The 17677-nt window shown below is 38.7% G+C and overlaps 2 protein-coding genes across 2 annotated transcripts; both read left to right on the top strand.

The window, feature by feature from the left end:
* Positions 1–739: 739 nt before the first annotated feature.
* Positions 740–2225, top strand: LOC113120835 (splicing factor 3B subunit 6). The gene is made up of 4 exons (XM_026290927.1): positions 740–915; positions 1225–1343; positions 1445–1583; positions 1929–2225. The coding sequence occupies exons 1-4, from the start codon at positions 886–888 to the stop codon at positions 2016–2018; spliced, it is 378 nt and encodes a 125-aa protein (XP_026146712.1). The 5' UTR covers positions 740–885; the 3' UTR covers positions 2019–2225.
* Positions 2226–2672: 447 nt separating this feature from the next.
* On the top strand, positions 2673–17616 carry LOC113120816 (tudor domain-containing protein 6). The gene is made up of 16 exons (XM_026290887.1): positions 2673–2963; positions 6765–12197; positions 12294–12418; positions 12497–12577; positions 12648–12678; positions 12861–12910; positions 13001–13055; positions 13225–13277; positions 13377–13425; positions 13749–13804; positions 13887–13950; positions 14051–14121; positions 14212–14260; positions 14352–14419; positions 14510–14567; positions 17043–17616. Exons 2-16 carry the CDS (start codon positions 6809–6811, stop codon positions 17222–17224), a joined length of 6381 nt encoding a protein of 2126 aa, XP_026146672.1. The 5' UTR covers positions 2673–2963; positions 6765–6808; the 3' UTR covers positions 17225–17616.
* The last annotated feature ends 61 nt before the right edge of the window (positions 17617–17677 follow it).

Raw genomic sequence — 17677 nt, 5'->3', positions numbered from 1 at the left:
GTACATTTTATGTATAGTCTGTATTGACTTTTGAGAAGAAATTTCCTTGTACTGTAATTTAAGGAAGAAGGTGAAAGCTAGAATTTTAATTAGAGAATGGAAAATGCCTGTTATAATTGTATAATAAAAACAAAGAAAACAGATAGAATACAATAATTAGAAAAGCTAGTGTTTTTTAAGAAAACAAGCAGTTAGTAAATGAATACAGTGAAAGTCTAAAAGGGAAATTTTTTAAAGAATAGAATTAAAATAGAGAGTGCTAGAGTTAGAGGGTCAAATAAATCTTGGCAATATGTATTGAAGTCTATTACAAAATAAATTAAAAGGCTGCGCAAGCGCATCCTCATAAGAGGTTTGGTTTGAGATATTTGGGGAAGAAATAGTTTAGATATGGCAAGGAGCAATAAAAGGATAATATTGAAGCCTATTAATTATTCACTCTACAGAAACCAAATAACATATTTTATAAACAAAAGTAAATTTTGATTAATAAAGAAATAAATATACTTCAAGTAATTGCTTACAAGGCCAAAAAATATTACGTAAATATTATGCCCCGTTTTTTAAGGGGCACAAAAAAAGAAAAAAGAGCAATTGTATTAATCTAATATATATATATAATTCTAATATATATATAATATATATTGTTTTTTTTTTTTTTTTTTTTTTTTTTATAATGAAACAGTAGAATCGCCGCTTGACGTCACCTCAAAGGAACCTGGCCGCAGCCCTCCCGGAAGGACGTCATCGCACTGCGCCATCAAACATTGTGAAGTGAGGCAGCAACTTAGCTTGTGCTAGCTGTTACTTATCTCTACATGTAAAGGTTTGTTGTTGTTGTTGCCGTCGTTAAGTTAGAATTGTTTCCTCTAAAGAGATCCAGTCATGGCGATGCAAGCAGCTAAACGAGCGAATGTAAGTCCAGGTTTGGTTCAAAAGTTAAAATGATCGTTTGAATTGGGCTCAAATGGCTAATCAGTACATTAGAGATCGATGTTTATTGTTGATTTCCTGGTATAAACATGATAATTTTTTACCTCTAAGACACACAAATTGCGTCAGTGTTGGAATTCATTAATCCTCTTTCATAATTAAATGTCATTTGGAGCATTTGAGAACGTTCATATTCTTTAAATGGTTGCGTGGTTTGTGTTTTACTAATCTTAAACTATTAACATTTTATGTATGTGTATGTTGACATTTGTCTTTGCTGGCATGTTTCAGATTCGTTTACCCCCAGAGGTGAACAGAATATTGTATATACGTAACCTTCCATACAAGATCACAGGAGAGGAGATGTATGACATCTTTGGAAAGTATGGGCCAATTCGTCAAATCAGAGTGTGAGTATTAGTGTATTTCTCACATTTACGTTCTATTATCCAGAGCGGACACTGATGAACCGAATGTCTTAGAGTAACTTATTGTTCTTTGATTGTTTTAGTGGGAACACACCAGAAACAAGAGGAACAGCCTATGTTGTATATGAAGACATATTTGATGCCAAAAATGCCTGTGATCACCTTTCTGGATTCAACGTCTGCAACAGATACTTAGTTGTATTGTACTATAATGCGAACAGGGTGAGTTGAACTGATTTGCCTTTGATTTGGACACTAACTTTATCCTATGTGTAATTAAAATGTTTCCATGATGTTTCATTGTATGTTAAAGAAGCAGTTAACCAAAAATGAATTTACTGCACTGCAGTTTCAAACATTTATGATTTTATTTCTCATTCATATTATCCAAGTATGTCCAAAACACTCTTTTTCATACAATGAAAGCAGTGACTATTGTCAAGATATTCATTTTTGGTTTAACAGTTGCTTTATTAATGTTAACTTTGTTTGTGATACAAAATTAACTTTGTTTGTGATACAAAACTCTATTAACTCTATAATGCTTTTTTTTTTTTTTTTTGCAAGGCTTTCCAAAAAATGGACACAAAGAAAAAGGAAGAGCAGCTGAAACTTCTCAAAGAAAAGTATGGGATAAACACAGACCCACCGAAATAGTCAACAATTTCTTTATTATTTCCGTTGTTTTATTATTCTGTCTTGCATCCATATTCTTCTCACTTTACCCCATTAAGTAAAGATTGTTTTACAAAAAATACCTGTTGAATGGTGTTCATTACTTGGCCTGAAGTATTGTGTTTTGACTTTGACTTTTTCATTTAGTTTTCTGTTAATATTGAATAAAATATAATTTGTTCATCAGCATTTGTTTTATTAAATCAGTGATTTTCTTTTTTAATATAACTGCCTGGTGTGTTATTTGCTTATATATACATGAAAACTAGTTATATTCAGCTAGGTTTTATAAACTAAAATACATAATTTTATTTGTATACATTTTATCTTGGATTCATATTTCATTGGTGATCAATATTATATTGCAGATAAGTTCATACACTGCATATAACTTTTTTTTAAAGACAGACCATTTGCAAATTTTTTTTATATGTATTTATATGATTTTGGTTATCCAATAACACTGAATTTGTTTTAGAGTAAAAAAAGAACTGCTTGATTAATGTAACCCTATATATTATAACTGATTTTTTTTTTTTAACACCTCTATTTTATAGTTAATAAGTAAATATCTTGCATTGGATTAGGAGTTAAACTTCGTTAAATATTGTCGCCTCAGTCTTTTAATGAACTTCCGTCTGACCATAAATGAGCCAATCAGCTGAACGCGCGAGATCGAGGCGCGAAACAACATAAACGGCGTCTAGTTACGACTCTCTCAAGTTCTTTGCTTAATTATAGTATAATTCGTTTTCTCGATTTTTGTGTGTGTAAAACTGAGACTTAGTTGTCCTTTAAATCTAATTTAAGCTTCACGGGGTGAAAATCCATTTTCATTCCTTCGCCATTAATCCTCCTCGACGGCTGGTCAGAATCCAAGATGTCGTTGATCTACACTGAAATAAAAGAGGATTATACCCTGAAGTGGTGAGTGCTTGTCATAAATGTTAATTTCATGCGGGTTTTATCTATTAAATGTGTGCTGGTTACAATTATAGACATTACTCGAAATGGTCGCGTTTTAGGCGTTCGCGAACTGCTAAAAGAAAAGCTGAGCTTCGACAACATTAATGGTTTAGTGTACGTTAGAGTTTATTAAATCGAATGTAACGTTAATGTTAACTTTTTTTGAGCGAGTGAGCTTTCTTTTGCGTTTGTTAATCCAGTTAACGTTAATTGACGTTTTATTCACGCTGTGCTGCATCCTGACAGTCCTGACGCTGACGTTAAGTTAGCTTTTCTTAAGGAATTTTGAAAGGTCTGTTAAAATTGAAGCAACTGATGCCAAATACGATGTGGACGGTTACTAAATCTTAATTTATGGTAACGTTAAGTGAATTTGAATTTTAAGACGATAACATTACATGTATATATTTTTTGTTAGAGATACCAGAGAGACTCTGGTGATATTGACGTTATATATTTTTCATGTGCTGGTAATCAGAGGCTGCAGCTGTCGCCTGTAAACTCAGGTCTCACCTGTGAAAAAAGTCGATGTACAGACTCCCAACATATTTTCTGATTTTTATTTACACTTGGGTAGTTTTACTGTAAACGGTATGTAGAGCTAAATTACAGGGTTAGGCTAATGTTCATTTGCTGTATCGTCTCATGTCATGTTAAGTGGTCCATAAATAAAAATTGCACAGTATAAAGCGTTTCTGTAAAGTGTATTTCCATAGTACATTGTCTTGTTTCCTGCCCCTTAGTGTTGTATTTAATGTAACCTTTAAAAACTTCAAAGAAATAGGTCTTCTTTCTCTTGTACATATAAATTGTAGCCTAAAATCTCGATGTTTACGCTAAATGTTTCCTGTCTAGTGCTATACAATTTAGTAAAGTGTTATCACCCATACTCAGAATTTGTGCTCTGCATTTAATCGATCCAAAGTGCACACACACACACAAAAACACACACACCCGGAGCAGTGGCCAGCAATTATGCTGCGGTGCCCAAGGAGCAGTGGGGGGTTCGGTGCCTTACTCAAGGGCACCTCAGTCTTGGTATTGCCGGCCAGAGACAAGAACCCACAACCTTAGGGTTAGGAGTCAAACTCTCATACCACTAGGTCACGACTTCCCACAGTTAAAAAAACAACAACAACATTTGGTTAGAAAATTTGTGTTCAGAGAAAATAGCTATAGGGTAATGTCTGGTTAACGTCTGGTTTTCACCTCTGATTGGATAAATATATAATTTATATTTATCATAGTGCTGGGCGATATGGTCATGTTTCAAATCGTCATATCGTCAGACCGTGAGATCGATGATATAGATATTATCGCGTATGGGTGGAGCAAGAGAGAGACTCTTTGTTCTAGTCAGAGCATAACTGTTTGGTGTTTTAAACCGAGCAGGTGTGAAAGAGAGAGTCTGTGGAATCACCAATAATCAAAAAATATATACTTTCAAACATACTGATAAACTAACGTTAAATATAAAAATACTGTATTTAAAACAGCTAGTTCATATATAGTCGGTCACAATTGTCATATTGCACGTTCTGTGACAAATTTGCCTCATCTGCACACAGAAGTGGTCAGTAAGTCAACAGTGAAAATCAATATTAGATTGAATTTAAAGTCCAACATTTTAACACTAATATTGGACATAGACGAACACGTTAAATATAAAGTATTTAAAACCGGTAAGTTAATATATTTGGAGTAAAGTTCAACTGAACTGATGCATTAAGGTTGGGTTATATTTTCCGTTCCAGACGCGCACACAGACTGTTTCCATTTATACTTCCGAAACCGTATCCTGATGGTCCACTCTGCAACAAGCAATTGCCCAGAATTATTGCACATCTGGCTGTCTTTATATTCTTTTATTGATGGATTGCATAGGTTCAAATAGCAATGGGCTTCTTCACATTGCCTGCACATGTGCAGTTGTGCTTTTGAAGCCTACTGACCATGCGGTCATAAAAAATGGGAGGCACGCGGTCGTCCGCGCATAACCTCCTCACACACACTCTGATGATTATTTTTACATCATGACTACCTAGCGGTCCATAGCTGATTTGCGGATGCAGAAAGTATAAACCCGAGCTTTCATACAGCGCTCCGGACCGTGCGCCCCACGACAAGTCTAACGCACTGCCACAGAAACAAGAATGAAATGCATTCTAATATAACTGTGGCATTAAACTCAGTTAGTGAGGGCTCGTTTAAAATATTGCACACAATTAGGCAGTTCAGAATACTTGTTAAAGTGCAATGAAATGCCTTGTATCTGCAGATGATGCATGTATGTTTGTGGATGGAGACTTGTTCAACCGCTACAGGCTCATCCTCATTTGCGCGCGTGTGTGAAATGTGGTGCTGAAGTGAAATAGCTGGGCAGGTTGATAGCCGAATTATAATAGGCCGCCTAATAAAAATAATAGTTGTTGTTGTTATTATTATTATTATAGTTTAATACATTAATAGGAGAATAAGCCTAATATCGTCTTTACTATCGACATAGACCTCTTCTATCGTCGATACACGATTCTATCGGCACAACCCATATATATATATATATATATATATATATATATATATTAGGGGTGTAACGATACGCGTATTCGTATTGAACCGTTCGGTACGACGCTTTCGGTTCGGTACGCGGTACGCATTATGTATACCGAACGGTTCGTTGGAGTAATTAATTATATTTGGAAAAAAAAAAAAAAAAGAGAGAGAGATAGAAATATAATGATATGCGTTCAACAAGGTAGCCCAATAACCCAAACAACGTAACAGGCAACGCCCCTGACACTCCCGAAGAAGAAAAAAACACCATCTTATATGTTTATGTTAGGCTACTCAGCAGGCGCTCGCTCACTCAGTACGCGCTGAAGGCTCGTTGCAAAATAGCCAATGCGTTTAACAGACTAGAAATGAGAAGATCCTCCAATAACCAACAGGTCTGGTGTTTGGGTGCACTTTGGATTCCCTTTAAGCTATAATGGTGATGGCAAGAGAGTGGTGGATAAAAAAACAACGGTATGTCGCATCTGCAACATGACAGGGTACACCAGCGGGAATACAAAAAAAAAAAAAAAAAAAACACCAGCGGGAATATCTGGGATATATGCGTCAGTACTATCTGGGAAAAGACGAAAAAAAGGAGAAACATGCACGCAGCAAACTATCCCTGCAGCATTTAGACACTATAGCTTACAGGGAATCCAACCCAAACACCAGACCTGTTGGTTATTTTAGGATCTTATATTTCTGGTCTGTTAAATGCATTAGACATTTTGCAACGAGCCTTCAGCGCGTGCTGAGTGAGCGAGTGCCTTAGGGGCCGTTCACATATCGCTCCTAAAAACGCATGGAAAACGCTAAGCGCGTTTTTCTCCTCCTTTCCAAAGCGCTCGGGCAGGAGCGCTCATGAGGCGTCTGTCTTTGCTAAGCAACAATGACGTGCTCTCTCCATGAGACGCGGAAATTTCAGCGAAGGATAAATGGATTTGCAGCTCTAAAAATCGCTTGCAGTAGCTCTGCTACTAAATTTATTTCAAAATTGCAATCCATATACAACTATGATCAGCTGTTCCTTCATCTTGGCTGAGCTCTCAACCTTGTTACGGGAAAGGATGAAGCTGATTGGTTGGTTCTTGTCACATGACCCGCGGTGCGCTTGCATATATATATATATATATATATAAAAAAAAAAAATTTAACCTTGATTCTGAACCAGTATTAAATTTTTTCACTCTTCTCCTTTTTTTCTAGATACACCTAGACACTGGAGCGAGTGAGACACAGAAGAAATTACAATGTGTTCTATTCCTGGACTCCCATCTGTGGGTTCAAATGTACCCGTACTCATTACCAGAGTAAATCTGAACCCAGCATGTGTTCTGGTAGAGTTTTGGGGGAATTTTGATCAAGACCGAAAATTTGCTTATCAGCAGCTGAAAAAGGAGATTCAATACCCCAGAGAAGGTTTTTGTGAATTGGAAGGAAACCCTGGTGACTTGTGCCTCGTACGAGTGTATGAAACATGGTACAGAGCCCGTATAGTGTCCAGAGATACTGAAGAGTACAGCGTATTTTTAATCGATGAAGGCAGAACACTGCATGCCACTGTAAACACTTTAGCATGGGGCAAAAGTGACTTTTTCTATCTTCCCCCTGAAGTTGAATTCTGTGTTCTTGCCAATGTCCTGCCACTGTCTCCTGAAAACAAATGGTCAGCAATGGCCTTAGAGTTCATGAAAACTTTCTGTGGTCGGAGAGTCAATGCCACTGTCCAGGATGTTCTTGTGCCCCATCGAACATTCCTACTTGACATTCCTTGCCTGTCTAGACAGATGTTTGAAATGGGCTTTGCCAAGAAGTTGTACAGTGATCGGTTTGAGGAGTTTGTTGCCAGATCTTTGCAGACCAACAATGGAACAGAAGAACCTCAGAGAATTTCTCCCATTAGGACCAAACCAATTGAGATCATTGAGCAAATGGAGAAGCAGCAGGCCTACATGTACCCCGAGCTGCAAACTGATACTGTTGAAACGGTTGTGGTCACAGAAGTTACAAGTCCTTTCAGAATATTCTGTCAGCTTAAGGTTTTCTCTCAGGAGCTGAAAAAGTTAACTGAACAGATAACTCATCATTATGAGGGAAGAGTTGGATGTAATTTTGCAAGACCTGAGAATTTAGGCAGCCCATGTGCATCAAGAGGAAGTGATGGCAAGTGGTATCGTTCTGTGCTGCAACAGGTCATGTCTGCCAACAATGTGGTTGAAATTTTGCAGGTTGATTATGGGAAGAAACTGTTTGTTCAAGTTGAGAACGTCAGACCACTTGCCCCAGAATTCTTCAGGATGCCTGTCATAACATATGTGTGCTCCCTTCATGGAATATCCGACAGAGGTATTGGTTGGACAGCTTCACAGATTGATTATCTTAAATCTCTCCTGCTCAGTCGCACAGTGATCGCCAAGTTTCAGTATCAGAGCCTTTCTGAAGGTGTCCACTATGTCACGCTTTACGGAGAGGAGAACACAAACATCAACAAACTATTTGAACTGAAACAGAAATGTTCATTGGATTCTGATATGACCCTTTCAGATTTTGCTGTTCAGAAGAGCCCATTGCCTCAAAAGAGCAAGATTTTGGAGACAACCGTTGCTGCACACATTGATGAAACCTACTCTGACCTTAAAGGGAACAAACCAGTCTTTTTCACAGAAAGTCTTGCACCTAACACGTCGCATGTGGCTGTTGTACAGCATGTTGAGAGCCCTGGAAAGTTTTGGATTCAAACCCAGCAATACGCCGATGAATTCAATCAGCTAATGAATGACCTCAGAAATCTGTTCAGTGATCCAACAAGCACTGACGGATTGATAAGAAAGCCTGTTGTTGGTCTCCTCTGTGCAGCTAAATCCCAAGATGGTGTGTTCTATAGAGCAGCCATCTATAAGGTAGTTGACAAGAAAGCAGAAGTTTACTTCCTCGACTATGGCAACACTGAACTTGTTGATTGTTTTGATCTCCGACAGTTGCCTTTGAGATTTCAGCAGCTGCCTGCTGTTGCAATAAAGTGCTCCCTCTATGGCATTAAATCCAGACTGAATCATTGGGATGAGACGGCAACATTGTTCTTTTTGAAACTCGTGGAAGACCGAGTACTTGATTTGCATGTAAAAGAAAAGCATCAAGACACTCACATGGTTCAGTTAGTGGATCCGAGTTTAGATGGAGAAAATGATGTGAGCAAGTTGTTGTGCAACTCAGATTTTGCAGACAGTGAAAAGAGCTTTGTGGATAATTCTGCCACAAGAGCCTTTGGTTTAAAAACCACAAACACCTCTGGAGTATACTTGACCGGAGCTCGGCCTCAAACGTCTTCCAGTTCTTCTGCCATAACGGACAGTACATCTGCTTTCAAGGAATACTTGTTTCCCATTGGAAGCTCACTGGAGGTAACTGTATCCTACATTGAGAGTCCAAATGACTTCTGGTGTCAAAAAGCCAGAAATGCAGCATGTTTAGAAGTGCTAATGCAAGACATTCAGCGTTTCTATGCTCATAGTGAATTTCAGCCACCTTTGGAAGCTGCTTGTGTTGCCCGTCATCCTGAAACTGGGATATGGTACAGAGCCTTGGTGATTCAAAAGCACCAAACACCTCATGTTGATGTCTTGTTCATTGACTATGGACAGACAAAGAAGGTTGCTGTTGAAGATCTTCGAAAGATCACGCCAGCATTTTTGAAGATGAAAGGACAAGCCTTTCGATGCAGTTTGTATAACCTGATCCATCCAGTATCTCACTCCGCTTTAGACTGGAGCCCTGAAGCCACATTGCAGTTTCAAGAGTTTGTTGACACAGCAGCGTCCATGAATGTGCCATTAAAATGCACCATATTTGCTGTAATGTATGACTCCCAGAAAGTTGTGTTCAATGTGGTAGACTTGGAGACCCCATTCCAAAGCATTTGCAATCTCCTTGTCCAAAGACGTTTAGCTGATCGTGCACCCTCTAAGAAGGCTCCTCTTCCACCCTTTCGCCTGGACACCTACTATTACTCCACACATGGAGTCAAGACTGGATGTGAAGAGGAAGTGAGTGTCACCTGTGTGAAAAGTGTCACTCAGTTCTTTTGCCATCTTGCCAGGAATTCAGAGGAAATTGAGAAACTTTCAAACAAGGTCAACTCCCTATGCCGTCAGCTAGAGGTAACCAAGTGTCCTCAGACTTTTGGAACAGTTTGCTTTGCAAAATACACGGATGGACTTTGGTACAGAGGCCAAATAAAGTCTACAAAACCATCAGTTCTGGTCAATTTTGTGGATTATGGTGACTCATTGGAAGTTGACAAGTCAGGCTTGCTTCCAGTTCCAATTGAAGCAGGAGAGATTATGTCTGTCCCAGTGCAGGCAATTGAATGTGGGCTCTCAGATATGCCTGAAGATGTGCCATGTGAAGTGGGAAATTGGTTTCAGAAATTTGCGGACAGTCATTGTTTCACTGCTTTGATCGTCGCAAAAGACCCAGGAGGAAAGCTTTTGGTGGAACTTTATGAGGGAAAAACTCAAGTGAATGCACTGATAAGACAGAAGTTTCGCAATGAAATCCCTAGAAATGAAACGAGCCCATTCAAAGGACATAGTTCAAAGAACAGAAGTGCACAAAGTGGGTCAACCCATATGAAAGAAAGTTCCAGTGGTCTAAAGCGAGATTTCGTGGATCAAATTCCACAGTCCCGTGAAAGTTATGAAATGCAGCAAGGTTATGTTGAGTCAAAACAGCCACGGAGCAAATGTGGATTCCATACAAATGGTGGATTAGAACCAACAAGAGATTTTGGGACAGTGCATAATTCTCAGAAAAAGCTTGAACCACAAAGAAAGTCCAGTGATAGAGCTGATGTGCATCCCCCTTGTACATCTGACAAAATCGATGGTGGTAAGCTCAAGACTCCGGCTCTTCTTAACGAATCGGCACTCCCAGTGAAAGTAATAAAACCAGGTCTAGAAGCTGAGGTATTCATCTCTCATTGCAACAGCCCTTGTAGCTTCTTTGTTCAGTTTGCAACTGATGAGGATGACATTTATTCGCTTGTGGAGAAATTGAATGCCGACCAGTCAAGGTGCGCCAACTTTGATCCTAGTGATATTCATGAGGGAGACATGGTTTGTGCAATGTTTCCTGAAGATAACTCCTGGTACCGTGCAGCAGTAAGAAAAAACCATGGCGACACAATCAACGTTGAATTTGTTGACTTTGGAAACACTGCTACAATTTCTGCCTCAAAAATTTGCCGTCTTGATCAATCCTTTGCTTCATTTCCTAAGTACAGTATCCACTGCTCTGTACATAAACTGAATGTTGACAGTGGAGACCAGGAACTTTCACCCAACTTTAAACAGGTAATTGAACAAAACATTGAAAAGGTCATGTGCACATTTGTGAAAATGTCAGGCTCCATTTGGGAAGTGAAACTTGATGTTAATGGTGTAGTGTTGGGATCTACCTGCAGGGATGATGCTGCGCCAGCAGCTGAGCTTACGACCCCAGGTAACAAGCAGACATCTGAAATCATAGTCTGTACCCGTTACAAGAACCCTGACGTATCAGCTGGTCAAATGATCACTGGATACACCTCACTGATCAAGGGTCCTCATCTCTTCTGGTGCCAATATGCAACAACAGAGAAACTCCAAGATATTTCAGATGTTTTACAGAATGCTGGTAATGCATCAGAAAATACTTTGAGTGAGGAATCTCTGCCAATTGGAAGTGCTTGCATTGCTCTTTTCACTGAAGATAATCTGTGGTATCGAGCTAAAGTTACATCTAGGGACCTTGACACACTCTCCATTACCTTTGTAGACTATGGAAATGAAGCAAAAGTCAATATCAGTGATGTTAAAGCCCTTCCACCCGAGCTATCAGACGTGCCCCCTCAGGCCTTCGACTGCCAGCTTGAAGGTTTCGATCTTTCCAAGGGTTTCTGGGCTGAAGAGGCAGATGATGCATTCTTTGAGCTTGTTAATGACAAGCTTTTAAATATCACTGTTGAGAAAATGGGTAACTCTGAAATGCCATACTTCATCAAGCTGGATTATAATGGTGTTGTCATCAATGATACCATGAGAAGCTACTGGAAAAGTCAAAGTCCTGAAACTTCATCTGTTGAACTCTTGAGTGGAGCAAATGTGGTCTCCATCGATGCCTCTGTGGATGCTGAAGTTAATATTGACTCTGTAGTTATCCATGATTCAGACACTAACCATGCTGACAATGAGACATGCACCTCACTTCTCGAAATACAGCATTCTGAACAAGAGCAGCTTGATTTACTGACAAGTTCAAAAGTTGGAACTGAAGCTCAGGATAAGCCAATCAAGATGGTTACTGATGTTTCTTCACTTGATGCAGCGAGTATAGTGGCCTCTGATGCACAAGAGGACCTTGAAACCATATGCATCATGGAAGGTGCTTCAGCTTTCACTTGTCCATCAGATGCAACAAACCAGCTTGCTTTTGCTAAAGAGACAGACCCAATTCCTTCTCCTGTAGTTTTGCCACAGCACTCCGAGGGAGCTACACCTAGTATTTCCTCAGAGAATGAAGATAGCTTTTTGATTAATAACACCGATTCTCAGTTATGCGCTGAGGCACCAGAGTCACCTTCATTTGAGATCATTCAATCAGGTAAGCCTAAATTTGGACATTTTGTAGTACAACTTTTAGAAATGCAGTGTTAACTATATACAAGGGGTCTCCCTTTTTTTTCCTTTAATTTTAAAGACTTGGGCTGTTTAAGGCGAGCAACTGAGAAAAAGCCTGCTGGGTCAGAATGTGTGATCTGGTCTCATGTAAGAAGAAAATGGTGCAGAGCACAAATTTTAAAAAGTTCTGAAGATGCTGCATTGGTGAGTATTTATTATATCTCTTCTCATACACACTTTCTTTTGCTCTCTGGTAAAGATCATCTCCATCTTTTTTTTCAGGTGTTGATTGTAGAATATGATTCTGAGGTGGTAGTAGATCCTTTCAACATCTTTGAAATTCTGCCAGACGAGCCATTGCAGGTGTGGAATCAATTTTTGTGTTTATAATAAGAAAGCATTTTTTTTTACTCATCCAGTGTTTTAATTCCAGACATCATGCAGTGAAGCTGTAGTTCAAAGTGGTAAGTATTATATTTTGTTGTAATATTTTAAATGAAAATATCAGTGATGCAGTCCTACTTGTTGTTTTACTCCACCCATGCCTTAGAATGCCAAAGCTATTTTTTCTTATTTTATTTCTGATCACACTTTTCACCTGAAATAACCATTTAAGATCCTTAAACATGTAAAATGTGTTCTGTAGATGAAGTAACCCAGGAGATACAGACTGAATCGAATAATAGTACTTCAAAGGTAAATGGATGTTTAACTGTGGTACGAAGAATGTTTTCAGCTGTTGAGAATAGAGCATGTAACAACCAATTCTATCTCTGATCACATCAGGCAGAAGATACAGAATATGAACCTGTAGTCACCTCAGAATCAGAAGAACCAAAGGGTAAGTGTATGTATACATTTAGAAAATTACTGCATCACCTACTGCCAAGGTAGACGACAAAATCTATACACCTTATACTCATTAAAACATATGGTGTTATTAATTGGTGGCACAGTAGTATTAATTCTAAGTGTAAAAATGTTCAAATTTGCATTTTTAATATGTAAAGGTGACGAGAAACAAATTGAACAAATGGATCCAGGTGATGAACATGCAGACCAGGTACACCTTGATGCTGTTATACCAATCAAACACAAATACAATTTCAGTTGACTGATAGTAATAGCGTAGACCAGTGTCTCAACACGTGTTTACTTGCAGCCTGAAGTCACAGGGTTTGTGTCCTGCTCTGCTGTTGAAGACTCTGAGGGTGAGCGAGCTTCATTCATTTACCTACTTTACAAAAAAAAAAAAGTATTGGGACCTCATTTATTAATGGTGCGTAGTGCCCTTATTCTATGAATGTACCATATAATGTCTGTGAGAATTATCTTGTTCTATTGAATCTGCATTTGCATAAATACAGAATGAAATATCAAGTCCATGTGGCAAATTTTGCATACATAATGTGTGCTGGATTTATTTTCAAACAAAAACTGAAGTTTGTAATCCATCAGGGTTATTAAAAATTTTTTTTTCCTGCTTCATGTTCGAATTCTTTGCAAATGACAGGGCTGTATTATTTTTTTTTAGTCTTAGATTCGCTGGGGGAAGGTGAACAAGTGCACGATCTTGTTCAAGTACTGAATGTAAGTATACACAAGACTGTTGAGTTGAGGTTTACAACTACTTAATCTTATTAACCCACTCCTTAACTTATTTGTACTTTAGCCTGAACGAGTAGAAAGCAAGGATCCACAAGAGGATTTAAGTACTTCAGCTGGGGAGCAAAGAGGTTACACTTCATACTTCATGGAGATAAAATCTCCAATAAACATATAGTAGTAGGTTACTTATTTTCTTTTAATTGTAATTTGTAAAATTTAACTGTTTAGAAGAACCTGCCAACATGAGCACTGGAGTGGATTTGCTGATGGATTTCCTTGATGTGACTCCCCATGAAAAGGTGTTTTGTTTTTTCTTTCATTAATCTTAAAGACCTACACCACCTAGTGGCTAAAAATATTTCTTTCATGTCATGGTTTTGAAAACACAGGAGGTGTGCGAGACTGAGTTTGACACAGACTTGCTTGAGGAGTTTAATAGTACGTTATTTTTGCCTTCCATATTTGATAAGTCTTCAAATTTTAACAAATATAGTGTCAACCTTTAGCATCTGTCGTTTTGTTTTTATAGATGTTACTGAAGATCTTATTGTACTTACCAGTGATGGAACGGAGTCCGACACTGCATCCGATGGCACGGTATTACAAGTTTGCTTGTTAAACTATCTCATTCATTAACCACAAATGTGAAGTGTTTATTGATATTCCTTACTTTGAAAACTTTTAAAGCTTCAGGGAGATCCACTTACTCCAGAAATGATCCATGCTGATGCTGAAGAATCTTCATGTAAGTCATCTGAGTGCAAATATAGACGGTTTCAACAGCATCAACATAAACAAACGTTAATGCGCGTGAGCGCTTTTGTGGACCTAACTTAACTTCCGGTAGACTCCAAATAGAATCAATAACAACAGTCAAGTCCCTCTAGAGTAGATATTTTTTTATAACAAACAAAATATGTTTGCTGCGTGGATCAGGCGGACTTAATGAAAATGCAAATTCATTCTTTGCCAGCAGGAGATGTTTTAAATCATAGACATAAAGCGCCAGAAATAGAGGTTTCCCCAGTAACAGCTGTAAACAAAGCAGAGCTGGTACGCTCACACGCTGCTTTATCAGGCATATAACATGCAAGTCCTCCTTCAGAAATACAGCGATATAAAAAAAACTGTGCCTAGGGCTCTCAAGTTTTGAACTGAGTTCAGAGTGAGATTTTGGTGGTGACCGCGATGGCGGCAGGGGTTTGATGGGGACAGGTGTCTGATCTCATAAATGACACACATTCTTACAAATAAATTAATATTTATTTAATTAAACATTTATTTGTGTGTGTGTGAGAGAGAGAGGGAGAGAGAGATAGAGAGAGAGAGAGAGAAAATGGTCAGTGTTGATTATTGTAGGTGTTGGTAGCTGGTTTGGAGGCCAGGGGTTGGTGGCTCCCATTTGAAGCACTGTGGTTCCAGGCCAGCCATGTTTACTATCATGATGGATGACAAGGTTCCATCAAGTGCTAAACTGTTCCTGGTTTTGGTCTTGTTTAATCCCACCATGGAGAAAACCCTCTCAGCATAGGCATTTGAATGAGGGAGCACTAACACCAATGCAGCTATTTTAGAAAACCTCCCTGCTTATGTCCCTCAACACCTTGATGGACACAGGAGTTCTCTTGTCTGCAGACTAAGCACCAGTAAAAAGAGCTGGTGATGAATGGCTATCGGGTTGACCACTCCTTCTTAAAGGAAAACCTATAGGTGGCTGCTCTACTTAACCCTCTCTTTTCCTCTGTTTCCAGTGGGTTCTCCAATGTTTCCTCTATGGTGTCCTCCACAATCTCTTCTATGGACCCACTGGCAACCTTACTGCCTCCTCCACTGTCTTCTCCACAGTCTCCTCCTCTGACCTAGCCACCTTTTTAGGGAGCTGCTCATTTGCCTCTTCCCTGACATCTTTGAAATAGACGAATGCAATAATCAATATTATACATTGGATAAAATATAATGAAATCGCCTAGGCAGAACGTTTTCGAAATGGGGACCAGGATGTTGTGCAGTAAAAATAAAAGGAAAAAAAATAAAAATAATAATTCAAACTATTATGGGTGCTGCCTTACAAGTATTATGGATAGACCTATTATAGAAGTGTCTTATGTGAAACTGTCAGAGTAGCCCCGCATCCTCTTCAACCTGTGAAGTTGGCTATAAAAAAAATAATAGGGGGCTAATGATAGGCACAAAGGCTAAGGCCGACCACATACGATGGCCAAAATTGCATGCGTGTCGGGGTCATAATAAACATCAGACCTAAACATATCTTAGACTGTTTTGAAAAAATGTAAAATTCATATTGAAAAAAAAAAAAAAAATCATAGTCAAAATCGAGGTCGTCATTGTCTTGGCAAGTCAATGGAGTTGGACAAAAACTGGGGGGCAGGGGGGCACATATATGTCTGGACACATGTATTATGTCTGGACACATGTATTCCCCAGCAATGGTGAGATGACTTACTCTACTCATAGGATGTTCTTCTCCGATCAGTCTGTAGAATTTTTTTCGGCGAGATGTAAATAATTTAAAATGTGACAGCCGCTGTCCTCTTTTGTAACCGTTACGTTACCTACTTCATCGAGCGTCTGAATCTGTGTTGTGCACGAGCCTGTTAAAATCTTACCCAGATACAGCAATGCTATTTTCTGATTGGCTGATCGGTAGCGATATTTTTTTTTTATTCGATTAGCCGGTGCTTGTCAGGGCCGTCGGGGAACTCACTTGATTCCTCTACCTGTTTCACTGTTTAAATAATAGCGCCGCAAGTTGGTGGGCGTTATCCTAGTAATGTCTCTGCGTGAGAAATACAAGGTGTGGCGTGTGAGCGTGTGAACTGGTTGAAATGTGTGGGTCTCATGCCCAATGCGTGAGACTTGAGAGCCCTGTACTCATGTTTATTTAACGAAGCCTTTTTGAAAATCGATCAGATTTAAAATTGTGGCGAGTCTCCAAAAATAAATAAATGTATGGGAAACACATCCCGCAGCACAACCACCTGAGCCCAACTTCAGTTTACTCATCACCTTGGCTTTAACTGCGTTTGTAGAAGGCACTGCAGCCAGACCGATACAACACAGACCGGAAGTTAACTTAGGTCCAGGCACGTGCGCCCGATGAAACCGTCTATAAATGGGAAAATCATTAACATTCCCACTGTTTTTATTTGAAATCTTAATCTCTGGTTGAAGTGAGAACTGATGGCAGTGTGCTTCACAGGTTTACAAGAAAAGTCAGATGCATCTGATTGCACCAGCGCTGAGGATTCAGGTGTAACTCATCTGATCCTGAAGGTTGAGGATGCATCTGACGATGATGTCATTTTTGTTGCTGTTTTGCAAGAATCCCAGGCAGAAGTATTTGAGCCAGAGAGTGAAAATGAAAAACAGAAGATTGACTAATGTAAACCTCTTAGGAGGCTAGTTACTTTATGTAATGTTTTTTTTTGTGTTTGTTTTGGTTAATCACATTTATATTGCCAATAGCTTGATGTATTAAGCGTTTTTGTCTAATATCATAAACCGCATAATAGCAACAATAAGCACTTCTGCTTGTTCATAGAGTAGAGCTGTAGTTTTGTTTTCTCCTTACATTACTGTTCATTGATTTCTCTTTACAGATGAAGGCTGTTTTGTGTTTTCAGTTATTACTCAGCCTTTAGTTGTATTCCTTATTGGATTTTGAAACAATGTTTCTAAATTGTACATTATCCAGGGATTTTGTTGCTTGTTCAAATGCTCTTAAACATTTACATTCTGGTGAAAAAGCAATTTGCTACATTTTGTGCTAACTTGTTGAAATTTTCTTTAATAAATATGCAACTTTTGTGTGTAGCACTTGTATGAACATTGTGT

This window comes from Carassius auratus, chromosome 20, assembly GCF_003368295.1.
Source record: "Carassius auratus strain Wakin chromosome 20, ASM336829v1, whole genome shotgun sequence".
Lineage (NCBI taxonomy): Eukaryota > Metazoa > Chordata > Actinopteri > Cypriniformes > Cyprinidae > Carassius > Carassius auratus.
The sequence above is the reverse complement of the archived record's forward strand: the minus strand, read 5'-3'. Positions and strand labels throughout refer to the sequence as shown.

Coding starts and splice junctions, on each gene's coding strand:
- LOC113120835 (XM_026290927.1), top strand. CDS start 886: ATGGCGATGCAAGCAGCTAAACGAGCGAAT. Junction 1,344..1,444: donor CCAATTCGTCAAATCAGAGT/GTGAGTATTAGT, acceptor TGATTGTTTTAG/TGGGAACACACCAGAAACAA. Junction 1,584..1,928: donor TGTACTATAATGCGAACAGG/GTGAGTTGAACT, acceptor TTTTTTTGCAAG/GCTTTCCAAAAAATGGACAC.
- LOC113120816 (XM_026290887.1), top strand. CDS start 6,809: ATGTGTTCTATTCCTGGACTCCCATCTGTGGGTTCAAATGTACCCGTA. Junction 12,679..12,860: donor TGAAGCTGTAGTTCAAAGTG/GTAAGTATTATA, acceptor TGTGTTCTGTAG/ATGAAGTAACCCAGGAGATA. Junction 14,261..14,351: donor CTTGCTTGAGGAGTTTAATA/GTACGTTATTTT, acceptor TTGTTTTTATAG/ATGTTACTGAAGATCTTATT.